A 19,404-nucleotide genomic window follows, 5' to 3' on the forward strand; every position below is an offset into this window, starting at 1 on the left:
GGGCTGGCCCCTTTCTCTACTTTTTTATACGTGGGACACCTGTCACAGCATGGCTTGATAAGTGGTGCGAAGCTCCGCACCCAAGGGTCTGAACCGGCAAACCCCGGGCTGCCAAAGCAGAGCGTGTAAACTTAACCACTGTGCCACTAGGCCAGCCCCCATAGTTCACTTTTAACTTAAAAGAACTCCTTTGGCTTATTAGCAACATACATCTTTCATTTAATTTTGGATTAGGATAGATTCCCTATCAAGTTGTCATTAGTATAGTGGATTTCTTTCCTAACAAGTTTCTTTTTTAATTCTAAAATTAGTCACAGTTATGGTAAAGAAAAGCCAAGATAACCCCTAAAATCGATAATACTGGATGTATTTTTCAGTCCACTTTTTCTTTCTGCATATAGTATACCTAATTGTAGTCTGGTTACATATTTTTATTTTTTTTCACTTGATATATTTAGTTTGTACACAGCTTTTGCCAAATAGTCATCATAATACCCCTTAGTTGTTGGAGGAAACAGAAAAAGGGATTTAACACATCTCTAGTGATCTCCACACATTCCCAGCAACAGTTACAGAGCAAGCCATCCCACTGGCTGCTTTTCTAGTCTGCACGTGAGGTGGAAGAGTTCAAATTTAGTATTCGGTGTGGGGAACAAGGCTGTGTAGATGTTGTGGGGAAGCTAACCAGAGAAGTTACTGGTTTCCTCTTTTTTTCCTCCTTCTCCCCAAAGCCCCAGTACATAGTTGTATGTCCTAGTCATAGGTCACTCTAGTTCTTCTCTGTGGACGCTGCCTCAGCATGGCCTGATGAGTGGCACTAGGTCCGCGCCCAGGATCCAAACTGGTGAAACTCTGGACCGCTAAAGCAGAGTGAGTGAACTGAGCCACTTGGCCACGGGGCCAGCCCTGAGAAGTTACTGGTTTTTTAATTGCCAGGAGAAGCATCTAAGTCAGAGATTAGAATTGCTTCTCTGTTTTGCTGGGTTAGTATGTAGCTGCTGTGGACTAGGCTTGCACCACTTGGGATGCTTTTTTTGAACAAACATGTCTTGAACACATGCTGTGAGCTGGCTTTGTGCAGGGACACAAAGATGAATAGACATGGCTACATACAAAGCAGTTGAAATCAACTGTGGTAGGGTTGGGGCCGGCCCAGTGGTGCAGCGGTTAAGTGTGCATGTTCCACTTCAGCGGCCTGGGGTTTGCCAATTCGGATCTTGGGTGTGGACATGGCACCGCTTGGCAAGCCATGCTGTGGTAGGCATCCCACGTATAAAGTAAGGAAGGTGGGCACAGATGTTAGCTCAGGGCTAGTCTTCCTCAGCAAAAATGAGGATTAGCAGCAGATGTTAGCTCAGGGCTAATCTTCCTCAAAAAAAAAGCTGTGGTAGGGGACATAGCAGCTGTGTTCACACACTGAAGTGGAAACATGGAAGAGAAGGCAATTAACACCACTGGGCAGGATCAGGGAACCCTCATGCAGAGAACAAGCCAGAAGGGTGATCCAGACACAGAGAGCAACATGAGCAAAAGTATGGAGATGGGAGGGGAGAGTGTGGTGTGTTGCAGAATACCAACTCTTCAAAGCAGAGGTTGGCAAACTACAACTTGTGTGCCAAATCCAGCCTGCCACCTGCTTTTGTATGGCCCATGAGCAAAGAATGGTTTTTACATTTTTAATGATTGAAAAAGAAGAAGATTCCATGACACATGAATATTATATGAAATTCAAATTTCAGCATCCATAAATAAAGTTTTATTGGAACCCACGCTTATTGGTTTACATATTATCTTTGGCTACTTTTTTGCACTGTACCCACAGAGTTCAGTATTTGTGACAGAGACCATGTGGGGCACTCTGATCGCTTTACATTGCAGTGCGCTACAAATCACAGTGACACAGTTATAACTTGACAGTGGTCCCAGTGCCATGTGTATCAGCATACCACTTATTTTATTTACTCTTTATTACCGTTGCCTACCTATCGTGTTAAAATGAGACGAAGAGAAAAATGGATGTGGAATGTCATGTTTTTAGGGCTCATTGGAGTATGGATTATTTTGTTATCGAATTAGATGGCAAAGCTGTCTTTAATAAAAAAAGCTATGCTGAAAGAATCCATCAACATTACCAGACTAAGCAGTTGTCACAATGTTCCCAAGTCATAGGAAAGCAACGGTGAGAAAAATTAGAAAATTTTAAAGGCACTCTTTCATCACAGCAGAATTTCTTCGTAAAAATGAAAATGAGATTACAACTGAAGCAAGTTTCCAAGTGGCTCATTTATTAGCCAAGCAAAGAAAGCCATGTGCCAATATTGAATTAATTAAATTGTGTTTATAACAGCAGCTAAAGAAATGTGTCCAGAGAAAACAAACTTGTTTAAAAGTGTTAGCCTTTCAGCAAGAGCAGTTTCTCAAAGTGTTGGGGTCTCTCGGAGCAACAGCAATAGTCAATTAAAAAACAAGGCAAATGATTTTGAGTGATTTCCTTGGCTCTTGATGAGTCAACAGATGCTGTTACTGTTTAGTTGTTTATTCATGGTCTCAGTGCCATGTTTCAAGTGACTGATAGCCCCTATGAATAGTCTAAACTGCAACTGAGAATATTTTCAAAAAAGTTAAGAAAACACTAATGCATTACAACCTGAAGTATAATCTGCTAATATGTGTTAAAACTGGTGATGGTAAGAATATGAGTGGAGCAGAAAAAGATTTAATTGGACAAGTTTATAGAGCTTATGGAAATGTACAGTGTTTAAAGCCTGTGTATTGTATTATTCATTAGCAAGTAATTTTCAGAAAATATTTGAATCTGTTATATGTTACTCAACCATTAGGATCAATGATGAACTACACTCCCTCTTGTGGACTTAACCTTCATCAGTTCCATGAATTTTTGTCAGAAATAGAAGCTGAATATTCTGACATGCCCTATTACACAACGGTTTCATGGCTTAGCAGTGGTAAAGTTTTCTTGTGATTTTTTTGAGTTCAGAGCGGAGATTGAAATTTTTCTCAATAAGAGGAATCGTTCTCACCCACTGTTACTGAACGCCGAATGACTGGAAATTAGCTTTTGCTGCAGACTTGATAGTGTTTCTTAATGAATTCACCCTAAAATTGCAAGGCAAAACATTGCTTATATGCAAACCTCATACTGCAATAAAGTCATTTTGACGACTAACGTTGTTTGAATCATAAGTCATGTCAAGCTACCATAACACTTCCTGTGCTATCAAAAGTTAAAACGAGCCAGCCCCGTGGCAGAGTGCTTAAGTTCACGTACTCTGCTTAGGCAGCCTGGGGTTTCACTGGTTCGGATCCTGGGCGCAGACATGGCACTGCTCCTCAGGCCACGTTGAGGTGGCGTCCCACATGATACAATTAGAAGGACCCACAACTAAAAAAATACACAACTATGTACTCGGGGGACACGGGGAGAAAAAGTAGGGGAAAAAAAAAGATTGGCAACAGTTGTTAGCTCAGGTGCCAATCTTTAAGAAAAACAAAAAGTTAAAACAAAGATGAGATCTCCATTCCTACGAAGATTTACCATGGATGTGATTTCCAAACACAGACTATAATTCTAGCAGTGATTTTGCATCTTGATGTGAATGCAAAGGAAATTTCCGTATTTCAAAATTCACTTAGCTGTGCAACTAAGGAGTTTACACCAAACCATTAATTGGAAATGATTAAAAGGCAAATATCAAGGCTCTCATAGGGCCTGGCCCAGTGGCATAGTGGTTAAGTTCAAGCACTCTGCTTCAGTAGCCTGGAATTTGCAGGTTTGGATCCCAGGCGTGGACCTTGCACCGCTTGTCAGGCCACGCTGTGGCAGCATCCCACATAAAATTGAGGAAGGTTGGCACAGATGTTAGCTCAGCCACAATCTTCCTCAAGCAAAAAGAGGAAGATTGGCAACAGATGTTAGCTCAGGGCCAATCTTGCTCACACACACAAAACTCAGAATTCTATAAATGTCTTCTAAGAGACGAATATGCTCAATTAAAATCATGCTTGTGGGGCCCCATCCCATGGCTGAGTGGTTACGTTTGCATGCTCTGCTTCGCCGGCCCAGGGTTTTGCTGGTTTGGATCCTGGGTGCGGACATGGCACCGCTCATCAGGCCATGCTGAGGCAGCGTCCCACATGCCACAACTAGAAGAACTCGCAACTAAAATATACAAGTAGGTACTGGGGGGATTTGGGGAGAAAAAGCAGAAAACAAAAAAAGAATGGCAACAGTTGTTAGCTCAGGTGCCAATCTTTAAAAAAAAAAAAAAATGCTTGTGGAATTACAGCATTTGGGAGTACCTATCTATGTGGAAAGACATTTTCAACGATGAAATATGTAAAATCTTATTACAGAATCAGCATTAACAGATGAATGTTTGTATTCAATTTTGATGAAAGGGACCCCCAACTTTGCAAATGTTATCCCTACACCCCCAAATCCATCCTTATTAGACTTGTATTGCCAAAAATTGTAGCCAATTATTCTATTTTGAATTTCATCAAAGAATTTGTGGAAATTTGTTTTCTCTTGTTACGTAAGTACCTACATCATATCCTCAATTTGGCCTCTTTGCCATCAAAGTCTAAAATACTCTCTGGTCCTTTACAGAACAAGTTTGCTGACCCTGCTCTAGAATTTGCTTTGTTGTTGGGGAGGGGAGCAGATCAGTGACAGCAGGGGAGGTGGAATCAGAGTGAGGCCATGCCAAACACTATTTTAGAAGCAGTGGCGAACTAGATAGATATGGATTAAGCCATTGGCTGCTTTCTCCCCATTGCCTCTAAACTTACGTGGTTTTTCTGTCAATCATCTCTAATAGTTTTCTGTGTATTCAGTTTGTTCCCATTCTCCTCACACTCCTCCTTAGAGGAGTGAAATATCCAAACAGGTCAATCTGTTAAGTGAGACAACTTGGAATAGGATTTAAAGTTTAGCTAGAAGTTGAACTGGTGGTAGTTTAGCACTTGATCTAACACCTCCTGAAGAGTGATGCAATTTACTGAATTTACTATTAATCCCTTATGTGTTACTGCTGTTGGTTTAGTGGGACAAGTGATTGAATTTAGATTTCAGGTAGCCTGATTTTTGCTGTTTTTTAGAATTTTGGACAATAAAGATAATTCAATAAATGTTGAAAGTATTATTTGATTTTTTTTTTTTTTTGAGATTGGCACCTGAGCCACCATCTGTTTTTTTTTCCCCTTCTTCTCTCCAAAGCCCGCCAGTACATAGTTGTATATTCTAGTTGTTCTATGTGGGACGCCACCTCAGCATGGCCTGATGAGCAGTGCTAGGTCCATGCCCAGGATCCGAACCAGCGAAACCCTGGGCCACCAAAGCGGAGCATATGAACTTAACCACTTGGCCATGGGGCTGGCCCCTGATTTTTTTTAAAAAAATGGATGCATGTATTTGACTCTAAAAATTTTTAGAGAAAAGTATTAATAGTTTTGTAAAGCAGTTTAGTGATATGATACTTTTTGATTATATCTGTGTAAAAATACTGAGAGAAAATTGACCAAAAGGCTAACATGAGTGGTGGGATTAAGAGTGATTTTGCCCTTTTCTCCATTTTCCAATTTTTTTGTAAAATGGCTGTTACTTTCATAATTTTTTACATTTATAAATAAGCCATTAGTAGGATAATTAATGTGATGTCCTAAAAAGAAGTGAAAAGTAGCTTTGATTTAAAGTCAGCCCCCAGAGGCCGGTCCGGTGGTGCAGCAGTTAAGTGCACACATTCCACTTCAGCGGCCCGGGGTTCACTGGTTCGGATCCCGGGTGCGGACATGGCACCGCTTAGCAAGCCATGCTGTGGTAGGCATCCCACATATAAATTAGAGGAAGATGGGCACGGATGTTAGCTCAGGGCCAATCTTCCTCAGCAAAAAGAGGAGGATTGGCATATGTTAGCTCAGGGCTAATCTTCCTAAAAATAAATAAATAAATAAATAAATAAATAAAGTCATCCCCCAGTGGGCAAATGTGAAGGTGCTGCTCCTTGCTCAAGGTGAAGTGCTGACCAGTCGCAGTTCCCTCTCGGCTTTGTGGATCCCTTCTACTGGCTGAAGGTGTGCGTTCTCTGACAGTTCTCATTACTCAGGGCCTAAGTGGTTTCTTGACTCATCCTGGCCATCGTAGGACACTGAGGCCTTGCAATTCGAAACTGATCTGTGTTCATTGGCTTTTATCCTTGGATTCAGGTATTCCTGGGAGATGGAAGTGTGAAGAATTTAGTCCTATGGCCCTGTGACCTCCCCAGATCTTGGAGGCGAGGAGTGGGTGGTTGGCGAATCGTCCCTCCTTGGTTAGACCCCGGGACTTCTTGAGGTTTCCTGAAAGCCGGTTGAATTGAGGAGTGAGTCTTAACCTATTTAGTTCCTTAGATCTGTGCTTTCAAACCTTTAAAATAGAAAGGTGGATTGGAGCTTAATGGAGACAGTTGTACACTTCCACTGAAAATTTATATTTCATTTCAATCCATGAAGATGGAAAAGTGTGATTTCTAAGTGGTTTTCTCCTTGCCCCTTGGGCACTGCATTGCCGGTTAGCACAAGGTTGGCGGGGAGAGGGAGAAGGGAAATTTTGAGCAAACATTGTCGTCTCCTAGGTAGTAGATGGCCCAGTTCCATTAATGACTTAAGCAAAAGGTTAGAAATTTCTCTCACTTGATTATAGTGTGTTGAAAGTGGGCTCTCTGCCTGCCTAGACTCCGTCATTTGGCCTCTTCTCTCGAGGGGCTTTTCTGCAGGACAGTCTGCCCTGTCTGCTGAGTTACAGGTTTCCTGCACCGTAGTGCTTTTCATAAGATAATAGGATTTGCCTTCCAGCTCTCAGTGCTCTGCCTGCTGGGGGCATCGTGAAACTGTTGGTACTGCTTTGTGGACTTCGCTCTTTCTGTGAGTCTTCATTTCTTGTTGTATTCATTTAGCAAACTTTGTCACTGTACTGTTTTCTTTCATGCTGGTATCAAGGACTTTATAGTTTAGTAGTAGAGAAAAATGTACACATTATTAATATGCAGTGCAGGATAAGGGCTATGAGAAATGTCCAGAGAAAGTACTGTAAAAACTTGAGATGACAACATTTAACTGGGGACAAGGGCAGGAGCGGGGAGGATAGGTAGAGGTCAAGGAAGGCTTCGTGGACGTGGTGGCATCAGAAGATTCATTACCACCGAATTCAGTCTTGAAAGATTTCTGCAGTAAGGAAGGGGACATGAGCAAAGGCAGGGAAGTTAAAGATCTGTTTGCAAGACACCAAGGACTCCAGTTTTACCAGCTGGATTGGAGAGGAATCAAGGGAAACAAGGCTGGAAAAGTACATTGGGCTGGATTTGTAGGGCCTGGAATGCCGGGCCAAAGGGTTGGTGCTTCTCAGTGACTACTCGGGGAAGCCAAAGGCTTTTAATAAAATGAGAATTAAATTTGGGCTCTATGAAGACTAATGTGCACTGTGCATTGTAAACTGGACAGGGGAGGGGCTGGCAGCAAGGAGACCCATTTATTAAAAGTACCAAGTCTTTGACTCGCAGCAGCGGGAATGGAAATGAAGAGGCTTAAAATGTGGTCATTTGTTGCCTCTGTGTCTGTCCTTCTCTGTAGCATCCCTGCCAGCTGGAGCCCTGGCATCTGCATGTGACACTGTGGCCATGACTGTCCCAAGGAAGCAGGCTCGCCAGGACCTCTCTTTCTCCAAGAGAACAGATTGTACCCAAAGTCAGGGTGACCGCATCTTAGAGTTCTTCCCTTGACTGCCTCCCTGGGTGTTCACTGAGGCACCTATACCAAGCAGATGGGCACCACTCTCAGGGTTGTCAGATTTAGCAAATAAAAATCCTGGGTGCCAGTTAGATTAGAATTTCAGATCGTGGATAATTTTTTTTAGTATAAATATGTCCCATGAAATATTTGGTTTACCTGAAATTCCAATTTAACTGTGTGTCCTGTGTTTAACCTGACAGTCCAAACCATTCCTCACTCTTCTCTGCTCCTGGCCCTGGGCTCAGCTTCCTCCTCTCCCATCTCCCACCTGTTTCCTCCCAAGTTAGCCATCTAGTAGGTTCAGAATCCTGTAGAGTATGTGCTGCCCAGGAGGGGTCAGCCTAGTAGTTTGGGGGATATGTGTCCCAACTCAGTGCCAGGATTTGGTACCTGTGTACAGCATTAGGTGTAGTGCTCCTCTGTCTAACCAGACAGAGAGGGGGACAGGAAGAAAGACCTTGTGTTTCTACGCCAAAGGGGACAGGAGAGCATCAGGCCCAGTGTCTCAGAATGTACCTGGGGCCCGGAGATAGTATCCCTGAAATTCGGCTCCTCCTGTACCTCACCTCCTCCTCTTTCCAGTTCCACTCCTAGCCCACGCACATCCCACAAAGGTACTTGGAGCTCCTGGGCCCAGACATACTCTGTTTCTAAGCTCATACAGTTCCATTTGCCTAAAACAGCCGTTCCACATTCTTTACCCACTAGCACCTCTTCTTCCCTTCCCTTTGCTCTGTCCCAGCATGGGTCAAGAACCCGTACTCTGGGTCCCCAGGAACCCTGAGCAAACCTCTTTCATAACCTTTTCCACACTTAATTGATTCCATCTGTTACTGGTGTGGCTCTCCCATGAAAATGTGGGCTTCCTAAGAACCAGGCCCTGCTTCATCAGTGTTCCCAGTGCCTACCACCATTCCTGAACCTGGTAGGTACTCAATAAATACGTACTCAATGAACAGCAGGGCTCTTTGGAAGCCTCACTGCCACCTTAAACCCCCAGTTGTGTTCCTCAGGGAGCACCCAGCTCCAGCTTCCTCCCCGCCCAGTGTACATACCTGGATGCTTCTCCACACTTCAAGGCTGAGAGGACTTTTCAGCGCTTTTTATTAGCATTAACAAAAACCTTTCTGGAAAGTCTCAGCCCTGGGCTTACCGGTCCCCACACCTTCCATATGCCCAGACTAGTAAGACCCTGCATATCCTGGCATGAACCAAAGGCATGGGCTGGACCCTCTCACCCTTGTCCCATGCCCTCCAGCTCCAGGTGCTGCTCCAAGCCTGGACAGGTGCTTCAGGTTGGGTGGTTCCCTCCACACAACCTTCTGTGCCTTCTAGAACAATCCTTCTTGCTGGCATCAAATGCCTTTATCAAGCCATTTGTTGGCTGCGTTATTAGGGCTTGAGGGAATGAATAAAGAGAATTTTGCTGCCTGCCTGTCCCTCTGTGGTGGGGGGCAAATCTAAGAAACCTTCCACCTGGACACACAGAGTCAACAAAAACACGGATGGTATGTTCTGTAAGGGGTAGGTGGCCCTCCACTGCGTGGTCCGTGGGAAAGGAGCTTTGGGGGTGTCTTGGCTATTACATGCAGAGCAGAAGAGAGATACAAAGATTGGGAGGATGCCAGAAGGACAGACAGAGCCCCCAAATCGCAGGGTTAGTCGGGACATAAACAGCCCCAGCTGCTGCAGGCCCTCATTTGTGAGACTCTTGAGGGTAGGCAGGGCTGAGAGGAAGAGTCTCTTCAGATGCTTCTAATAGGTGCTGCTTCCCACACGCTTACTTGTATGGTACTGGGAAACGTCTCTGGGAGGAGGTAGGTAGACAGGACAGTAACTATCTGAGTCTGTAGTCCAGAGGGATTCCTTGTGACCTGGGCTTTCAGCTCCAAAGCAGCAGCCCCTGGCTCTCAGCCTGGAGCCCCAGCCCTGCTTCTGGGCCAGGTGAGGCCCCCAGGAATTGGAGGGCAGATCTGGGCAGCAGAGAACCCCGCAGGAAGTTCTGGCAAGGCTCCTCCTACTCTTGTTTGCAAGCCTTTGCCTGTGATCAGTGGTTTGGCCTGGGAAGCCTCAGGGAGGGCTCAGAGAACCAAGCTGCTGATCAAGGCCTCCAGTGGTCACCATGGCAGACAGTTGACTGCTGAGGGCCCTTATGATCTGTGGTTCTTGCTCTTCAGGCTGGCTTGGTACCTGGGTATATGGGAAGGATCCAGTTGCTGAGATCCACCCTTATCTGTGGGCCTCTTCTGGTGTCCCAATGGAACTAGCACCCCAGAGCAGGGCCCTCGGGGGATTTTGTGGCTAACTTCTTGCTGGGAAGCAAGGGGCCTAACTCTCCGCTCCTGGCCCACCCTACGTGGGGGCTCTCCCTGCAGGTATCTGAAGGAATTCCGCACGGAGCAGTGCCCACTCTTTGTGCAACACAAATGCACTCAGCATCGGCCCTACACCTGCTTCCACTGGCACTTCGTGAACCAGCGGCGCCGCCGGTCCATCCGCCGTCGGGACGGCACCTTCAACTATAGCCCCGACGTCTACTGCACCAAGTACGACGAGGCCACGGGCCTCTGCCCGGAGGGCGACGAGTGAGTGCCCCCCAGCCAGCCCTCAGAGACCATGTCTCCTGGGTCAGATGCCCTCAGAATAGGCCAGGCAGAGTCTGAGGAGCCAGGCAGAGGCTGCATTTGGGGGCACTCTTGTAGCCTGGCTCATCTTCTTATGGCCTGAACTTGGGCTCAGATCCTGCCGGCCTCTGGGAGAGGCCCTTTCTTCTTTCTCCACATTTGGGAAACCCTACACAGGCCTTTCTTCTGCCAAGCCTAAGGGCCACATCTGAACCAAAGTGGCTCCCTGGGCCTTCTGTCATGGTCGCCTGCAGGTCACAAGGACCCACCCCGCCAACACCCACTCTATCCCAGGCAGTTTCCACCAAGGCTGGCTGTTTAGTGACATAGAGCCTCTCTAGTTTCCCATTTGCTGGCCCTATTTTACCATACAGCTCTGTGGAGAGCCAGGGCACAACACAAATGACAAACATGAAGTGGCAAACCTAGGATGTTACTGAGAGGGGACATTCATTGACCCTGTGTATCATTTTTTTTTTAAATAGTTGTGCAACCAAGCTGAAGTCCTTTTTCTTTTCTTTTTCTTTTTTTAAAGATTCTATTTTTCCTTCTTCTTCCCAAAGACTCCCGGTATATAGTTGTGTATATTTTTAATTGTGGGTCCTTCTAGTTGTGGCACATGGGACGCCGCCTCAGCATGGCTTGATAAGCGGTGCCATGTCCAGCCCAGCATCCGAACCGGCAAAACCCTGGCCTGCCGAAGCGGAGCGCGAGAACTTAACCACTTGGCCATGGGGTCGGCCCCCTGCTTATCATTTGTTTCAACCTTGCATAGGTCATGATGGAAGGCACTGCAGGGGTTCTGTGGGTACAGAACTGTCCCTGCACCAGGGCTTCTCTCTCCCAGAGGTCAAAGGCTTGCTGACCCCGCCCCGTCCCCCCAGTCTCAGGAAGCACTCGGGGCACATGGGGTACACCTATATTTGAGCAGCCATTTGCTTCTCAAGGAGCCCTGAGCTGGCCAGCATTTGTCTCCTAGGAGTGTCCCCCTCTGGAGCCTCTCTTCAGGACAGCCCAGGCCCCTGGCTGAGCAGCCTTCGAGAGAACCTGCTGAGCAGGCTGAAGTGGGAATGCCAGGCCCTATTGGGCTCCCTTTAGGCTACAGCACCTGACTGGCAGTGGGAGAGTGGTTCTATTACTGCAGCAGGGCCCATCACTGCTTACCTCCTTGACCCTCCATCAGTGCAGCCTCTGGGGCATAGGGAGAGCCTTAAACAGGTAGGGGAGGGGTGGAGGCTGGTAGCCCAGGCTGCAGGGGGCAAAGGTGAGTGACCCCCCCGCTGCCATGTTTCAGGTGCCCATTCCTGCACAGGACCACAGGAGACACTGAGCGCAGGTACCACCTGCGCTACTACAAAACTGGAATCTGCATCCACGAGACAGACTCAAAAGGCAACTGCACCAAAAACGGCCTGCACTGTGCTTTTGCCCACGGGCCCCATGACCTCCGCTCCCCTGTCTATGACATCAGGTGGGTTGGAAGCTGTGCTGGGCTGATGGTTGTGGGCCGGGGTTGGGGTCTGGCTGCTACCATGATGAGTACCACAGATGGAATGCAGGGCTGGCACAGTGGTTCCTTCCCCCTCATGCCCCCTCGCCGCCCTCTCCTCTCCTCCCAGGGAGCTCCAGGCCATGGAGGCCTTGCAGAACGGCCAGACCACAGTAGAGGGCAGCATAGAGGGCCAGTCAGCTGGGGCCGCGAGCCATGCCATGATAGAAAAAATCCTCAGTGAGGAGCCGCGGTGGCAAGGTAAAGGTGGCCACACAAATGGCCTTGCCCTCTCCTGCCAGATGTCTGTCCTCTCCCTCTCCTGCCTGTAGCTTCCCTAAGGACTTGGCTTACCACCACCTACTGCCTTCTCCAACCCAAGCCACCACCTCAGGTCAGCTGGGAGGCACTCGCCCCCTCATCCCAGCTTACATCCAGCCAACCACAGCTCTGTCATTCGGGGCACTTCTGGAGGAGTTTTCCCAGACACACCTTGCCCTGCTCCCATCACCCCAGGGGCTCCCCAGATTCCTCAGGGGGCTTTCACACATATGTACTCATGCATGTACACAAGTACACATACATGTGTTCTCAACCCCTCCAAGGGTGCCCTTTTTACCCTGTGAGCTGTGAATATCTCCAGGGAGGGACAGTGTCTTCCTTATCTCTCTCCTGGGTCTTAGTCTCAGCTTTGACCCATGAGGAGATGGCCCTGCTCATATCTCTCCCAGGAGCCTCAGCTCCTGGACTCCTTCCTGGTGGCTTCTCCTTCCCCTTCCCTGTCCCCACCCACCTGACCCCTGCCTCTGGCCTCCTGTGCAGAGACTGCTTATGTGCTGGGAAACTATAAGACGGAGCCGTGCAAGAAACCTCCGCGGCTGTGCCGCCAGGGTTATGCCTGTCCCTACTACCACAACAGCAAGGACCGGCGGCGGAGCCCCCGGAAACACAAATACAGGTCCTTTGGCTCAAACAGGCCAGCTGTGGGAGAGAGGGGTGTCAGGGAAGGGATCACAGCGGAGGCTACTTCCACTGTGTTCACAGGGAGGCAGGGCGCCAGCCCTGGGGCTTACAGGATCTCAGGGCCCAGGTACAAGGGAGGGAATAGTCAGGATAACTGAACGATGGGGGGCCTAGCTGGATCCTCTTCTGGCACGAAATGAGGATCTTGGGTCAGACGATCTCTGAGGCCCTCCCTGCCACTCCCTACTCCCACCCCATTCTGATTCTGAGCGACATCTGCTAGGGCCAAGCCATGGTGTGGAAAGTGTGGTTGTGGCTAGAACCTGGCTCTCCTTGGGCTACATAGTGCTTGGTGGGAGGACCTGGCTGAAGAGAACAAAATAATGTCCTCCTTGGTGATGCAGCCTGGTTGGGCCAGAGAAGCAGTGCCTGGCTTCTGGTCCCAGTAAGGCCCTCACTCTGCAACTGATCTTTTCTATTTCTGAGCCTCGCCTTGCGGGGCAGGGAGACCAGAGAGGGGCCCTGAACAGAGATTTAGTTGGCATTCCCCAGATCCTAATCTCTCCCTCTGTTGCATCCGTCTGACCCCACTTTCTCATTGGGCCAGGTCGTCTCCATGTCCGAACGTAAAACACGGGGATGAGTGGGGAGACCCTGGCAAATGTGAGAATGGAGACGCCTGCCAGTACTGCCACACCCGCACAGAGCAGCAGTTCCACCCGGAGGTGGGTCTTAAAGCAGGGGCTAGGGCTGGGACCTTTTGAGGGTGCAGGTGGCTTAACATATCCTCTTTGGAAGCAAGGAGAAAGGAAGGGAGGGTCTGGGCAGATGTTGGCAGAGTCTGTCCTGACACCATCCTGCAAAACGGATTCATAGCCACATGCTCCCCCTCAGGCAGTGCCTAAAGGAGCTCCGCACCCTAATTAGGCAACTTTCCGTGTTCTGAGCCCACCCTCACCATGCAGCCCTCTGCTCCCAGTTTTGTTTCCCCCAGGACTCCTTACAGGGAGGGCATGGACTGGGCATGGTGACCTGGTCATTCTGGGCTTTGTACCACTCATGGTGCTTATAATCCAGTGACATAGGATTTGAAAAATAAGAAAGCCCCTCAGGTTGTTCTGTTCCAGCTCAGAGCCTAGGTACCAGCCACATCCGTGACAGTTCCCCAGCTTACTGGCCTCATGTATATGGCCCTGAGCCATATCAGTGTGCTGAGATCTTATGTAGGGTACATAGAGGCACATGCTGTCCCTGCTCCTGGTTCCATGGAGGCCAGGACACCCTGAGATGGACATGTGGCTAGAGACTACCTTTATGGGGGCTCCAGACAACAGGGTGGAAAGTTAGACCTAGCATAGTTTCCAGCCCAGGGTGCCCCAGGGAGGGCGCGTGCTGCCTGTGATCTTGGCTCCCTTAATGGCCAGAGGCATATTTGGAGGTCACAGCACTGGCCAAGACCCCTGGAGAGCGGCGTGGAGAAGATCCCTTTTGAGGGTTGGGTTGTGGCTGGTTGGACCTGTGACCCCAGAAGGGAGGGCTTCCTCAGTATGGGGGTGTAATGTCTGCTTCAGGAGTCTGAGTAAGAAGTTGGTAGGACAAGAGACTTAGGGAAGAGGCATGGGATGGGGAAGAGAAAGAGGAGATTACTAAGCTAACCCACCCATGCTGAAGGCACCATGCCTGCCTGTCCCTCTCTGACCAAGCCTGACCTGCCTCTGCTCTGCCCTTACAGATCTATAAATCCACCAAGTGCAACGACATGCAGCAGTCGGGCAGCTGTCCCCGAGGACCTTTCTGCGCCTTCGCCCACGTAGAACGTATGCTATTCCTACTGCCCTGGGGCAGTACCCTCTCCACTCTCTTCCCCTCCCCTCAGCGACTGCTCAGGCTCAAGTCAGGGGAATGGCCACTTGTCTGTCAGCCAGCAGCAGGTCCTGTCCCCATTGGAAGTTCTATTCCCACCCCACCTCTCTCGAACTGGCCTCAAAGCCCTGGAACTTCTAGGTCATGAAACAGAGCAGGGACTATGGCCCTGGTCAGGCACTGACAGTCCCAGGCAAGGTGAGGCACCCTCCCAGAACCAACTAACCAGATCCCAGCAGCCACCACGTGCCACACCCATGGCAGACATCACTAATTGAACACAGCATTCTGCCTTGCTGAGCCCAGTGGAGAGCAGAGCTATCCAATCAATATATAATGCCCCTTGTGTCATTTTAGATTTTTCTAGTAACCATGTTAAAAAGAGGCAAAAGAAACAGGTAAAATTAATTCTAACAATGTATGTTTACTTAACCCGATATAAAATGGTGTCCTTTCAAAAATAATCAATATAAAAAGTCATCAACATGTTTTACCTTTTTTTTCAAGCTAAGTCTTTGAAATCTGGTGTGTATTTGAACAGCTGCAGCACATTTCAGTTCAGACCAGCCATGTTCCAAGTGCTCACTAGTGGCTGCTGTGTCGGACAGTGCAGCTCTCCATCTCAACATTGCCTTCCAGGCCACCACTGCCAATCTCAGGGGTGGAGCTCAAGTTAAAACCTGTGTCCACCCCAAGCTCTGGTTGTACTTAACCTCTTTCCAGGCTCAGGCCTTATCTCTGGAATTTGAGTGAAAAATAAACTGAGGCCCCTGGGAAGGGGAATCTTATACTTGGCAGAGAGATGGTCCTCAGCTGTGGGACCACCGATTGAGGCAGCCCAGAAAAGTAAGTAATGGCCTAGGCTTTGAAGTCACACAGATTGGGGTTCAGATCCCAGCTCTTCTGTTTCCTAGCTTTCTTACCTTGAGACATTTACCTTACCTCTCTGAGCCTCAGTTTCCTTATCTGTAAAATGGAGAACATGCCATTACTTATACCTTCCAGTCATTGTGAAGATTCACAATTAATACAAAATGCCTGACATACAGTAAGTGTGCAGTACCTGACGGTAATAGAAATAAGGTAGGAGCCTCCCCTTTATGTATGCGGGGATGCATGGTCTCCTTTGAAAGAGACCCAGATGCATTTTTGGAGGGACAGCCTGCTGACACCCTGCCCTTGTCTCTTGCAGAGCCACCCCTCAGTGACGACCTGCAGCCCTCCTCATCTGTGTCCAGCCCCACCCAGCCGGGTCCCGTCTTGTATATGCCATCTGCTGCCGGAGACTCGGTGCCCGTGAGCCCCTCCAGCCCGCATGCCCCTGACCTCAGCGCCGTACGTGCCTGTCCAGGGGGTGGGTGGGCACCTTGCCTACCCAGGAGCCAACACCTGCCTCTCATGCCCCTGCACCCTCTCAGCCTGTGTCTGGAGAGGAGGCCCTGGTATTTGGCCTTGGGCCAAGGGGTTCTGCCCTTTCTGCCCCAAGGTTCTTCTCTCTGTCCAAAGCTTGTGGTAGGTGAGGGGTGGTGCTCCCAGAGCCTGTGTTAGTCAGTCTGGGTAGAGCTGGTAGAAGGGACAAAAGCCTTCTCTCACCCCCCTGACACGCATACAGAGAATTCCCTCATGGGGTTCTGGGTCCCTGGGTGATTGTTGCTGCCCATTGGCAGATGAAAATGGAACAGAGCCCCTTGCTGAGGAATCTCCCTCCGAGGAGGGGACGGAGGATGGGCCACGCCCCAGCCTGCGTTTTGCCTACCAGCCCACTCTTCCTTCTCTGCAGCTCCTCTGTAGAAACAGCAGCCTAGGCAGCCCATCTAACCTCTGTGGTTCCCCGCCGGGCTCCATCAGGAAGCCCCCAAACCTGGAAGGCATTGTCTTCCCTGGGGAGTCTGGCCTCGCCCCTGGCAGCTATAAGAAGGCTCCTGGCTTCGAGAGGGAGGACCAGGTGGGAGCTGAGTACCTGAAAAATTTCAAATGCCAGGTAAGGGATGAGAGGGGCAGCCTAGTGAGGTTAGCCTTCTCCTTTTTTGGGCAAGAGAAGTCCTGGAGGGCTGTCCCAGTCCAGCTAGGGGAGAATGATTGGGAGCTAGGAAGCCCCTGTCCTCGCCTCTTCAAAGCTGAGCCAAGTGAGTCAGGCCATCCCATTGTACAGATGAAGACAGGAAGATAGCAAGGCTAGAGAGGCTGAGCACCTCACCCAGTGTCAGAGCCAGTTAATAGAGGAGCAGGGATTCCTGCCTTGGTCTTCTGACCCCACATCTGGTCTTTTCCTGTCCTGTGCTGTCTTGATGGAGTGGCAGGGCCTTGGGGAGCAGGACAGAGGGGTCGCTAACTGGGCTTATGTGAAGCTTAGAGTTACCAAGAGGAGAGGAGCAGCTCCCTTGGTTCCTAGGGGAGGGAAAGGAGTAGGGGTGGGGAGGGGAATGAGGTACATGTGTGTGAAGGGGGATTGCATGACAGGTGTCTAACGTCTCCCTGCCCCCGGTACCTGCAGCCTCAGTGAGCCATGGCAGGTTGATGCTTAGGAGGACTCTTAGACTCAGGGCCCTCCCTAGCACCACACTCATCTTCTGCTCCTCATTTTTCTCTCTCAGGCCAAGTTAAAACCCCACTCACTAGAGCCCAGGAGTCAGGAGCAGCCTCTGCTTCAGCCCAAACAGGTATAGAGCTCTCAGTCTCCTTCCTCCTCTTCTGGCACCCGCTGTGGACAGGCTAAGCCCAGAACCCCAGGAGGCTTCAGGGAATAGGGGACACTGCTTTTCCCACAAGCTGAGGGCAGGACTAACGTGGGGCCCCAGCCCCAAATCCAGAGTGGGCGGGGGTCAGGTCCTAGAGCTCCTCCTCCTGGAATCACTCATCTGTCAGTCAAAGAAAATACTTATTGGGGCCGGCCCCGTGGCTGAGTGGTTAAGTCCTCACTCTCCGCTTCGGCGACCCAGGGTTCGGATCCTGGGTACGGATATGGCACCGCTCATTAGGCCATGTTGAAGAGGCATCCCACATGCCACAACTAGAAGGACCCACAACTAAAAATATACAACTATGTACTGGGGGGATTTGGGGAGGAAAAAAAAAAAGAAAAAAAATACTTATTGAGGTCTCTACTGTGCCAGGCACTGGACTCACTTCTCCCTTCCCGTACTCTGGGACTTTAGGGGTGAGTGGGTCCTATAGCCTCCAAGCCACACCTCTCCAGCTCCAGCCTCTCAACAAGGTGTTGAGAGGGTGGGGCCCCATCTGGGCATGGAGGCAACTGGCCGAGAGCTGGGATGCACCATTTCCTTCTGCCCCCCCCCAGCCCCTATCTCCAACACCAGCCATGGCCTCCGTGGGCAGGCATCCCAATGCCTCTCCTCACTCTCTCGTTACAGGACATGCTGGGCATCCTCCCTGTGGGCAGCCCCCTGACCTCAAGCATCTCTTCTAGTATCACCTCCAGCCTGGCAGCTACTCCCCCTAGCCCTGCTGGCACCAGCAGTGTCCCTGGCATGAATGCAAATGCTCTGCCGTTCTACCCCACCAGCGACACAGTAGAGTCGGTCATAGGTAATTAGGCCATTTTCTCTTGCCAAGTCCAGGACTGGGTCTGGAGTTAGGTACTAGGTCTCTGGAGTGAGACTCAAACCAGCATACTGGTCACTTTAGACATCTGTTTTGGGAGAGTCAGAGGGTGGGCACTCTGGGCTGGGTCCTTTGAGCTAAAGGGAAAATGAGCCCAAGGTATAGGGCCCAGACTAGCCCTTACAGCAAATTAGCCCTTCAGTTTGCTCTTTTGTGCAAATTAGAAAGAGATGCCTTTTCCCCTGGACAAGTGCAGTCTGATTCCACAACATATGTCATTCAGGCCCCACTTATTTTCTCCTTAGGTATATTTGTGCAGTGAACAACCTGCATAACTCTACTCAGAGTTCCTGGTCATTAGAAGCCACTGCCCTTCTCTTTTAGCAGTCATTTATGGGTGCCACCTTGTGCCAAGTCCTTGTGCAGGCACTGGGGGTGACAGAGATGAAGACATGCTGCTGCTGCTCTCAAGGAGGGACACTGTTCTCACCTTCCCAGTCCAGTTCAGCAGAGGGAAGGGGACATTTGTCGAGCACCTACTATGCACTAGCCCCTGAAGGCCCAGAGACCTGCCTGCCCTCAGCGAGCTTAGGGGCGAGACATGCGAGCTGTAACATCAGGAGACAAGACCTCTTTTAGAGGCAGGGACCCTGGATTAAGACTCAGTTCCCGCTGGGGCTATCAAAGAAGGCTTCAGAAAGGAGAGCCATTTGCGTGGGACTTGGCTAGGCAGACAGCATGGACAGAGGGGAGCCCAAGCACAGGCAGAGGCTTGAGAGCACGCAGGTCCAGTGGGACTGAGTGTGAAGAGGAGGTGGGGCAGGTGATGAGGCAGTAAAGGGCAGGTGGGTCCGGGAAGCAAGGCCTGGAACCTCGGGGTTGTGTGGCCCCTCGGGAGGCTCACACCCCAATCACTCTGTCCCTAGAGTCTGCCCTAGATGACCTGGACCTGAATGAGTTTGGGGTCGCCGCCCTAGAGAAGACTTTTGACAACAGCACAGTGCCCCACCCAGCCAGCATCACAATCGGTACTGGGCGATGGGTGGGCAGGGTGGCATGGGAGGGCTCCTAGGGGTCCAGCCTGGCCCAGGGTGGGCAGACGAACAGTCCCCTGCTCCA

The 19,404-nt window shown here is 49.7% G+C and overlaps 1 protein-coding gene across 7 annotated transcripts in view; it reads left to right on the plus strand.

Moving 5' to 3' along the window:
- Positions 1 to 19,404, plus strand: part of UNK (unk zinc finger) — a 36,304-nt gene that overhangs the window by 10,873 nt on the left and 6,027 nt on the right. For 4 of the 7 annotated variants that reach the window (XM_046676197.1, XM_046676193.1, XM_046676195.1 and 1 more), the window contains 11 exons: positions 10,161 to 10,370; positions 11,704 to 11,880; positions 12,029 to 12,159; positions 12,721 to 12,856; positions 13,469 to 13,586; positions 14,594 to 14,678; positions 15,917 to 16,059; positions 16,505 to 16,705; positions 17,319 to 17,384; positions 18,096 to 18,270; positions 19,212 to 19,313. In XM_046676197.1, coding sequence (XP_046532153.1) covers positions 10,161 to 10,370; positions 11,704 to 11,880; positions 12,029 to 12,159; positions 12,721 to 12,856; positions 13,469 to 13,586; positions 14,594 to 14,678; positions 15,917 to 16,059; positions 16,505 to 16,705; positions 17,319 to 17,384; positions 18,096 to 18,270; positions 19,212 to 19,313 — 1,544 coding nt within the window. The remainder of the gene's footprint in view (positions 1 to 10,160; positions 10,371 to 11,703; positions 11,881 to 12,028; positions 12,160 to 12,720; positions 12,857 to 13,468; positions 13,587 to 14,593; positions 14,679 to 15,916; positions 16,060 to 16,504; positions 16,706 to 17,318; positions 17,385 to 18,095; positions 18,271 to 19,211; positions 19,314 to 19,404) is intronic. The other 3 variants (XM_046676190.1, XM_046676191.1, XM_046676192.1) reach the window with 3 other exon arrangements.

Source organism: Equus quagga, chromosome 11 (assembly GCF_021613505.1).
Source record: "Equus quagga isolate Etosha38 chromosome 11, UCLA_HA_Equagga_1.0, whole genome shotgun sequence".
Taxonomy (NCBI): domain Eukaryota; kingdom Metazoa; phylum Chordata; class Mammalia; order Perissodactyla; family Equidae; genus Equus; species Equus quagga.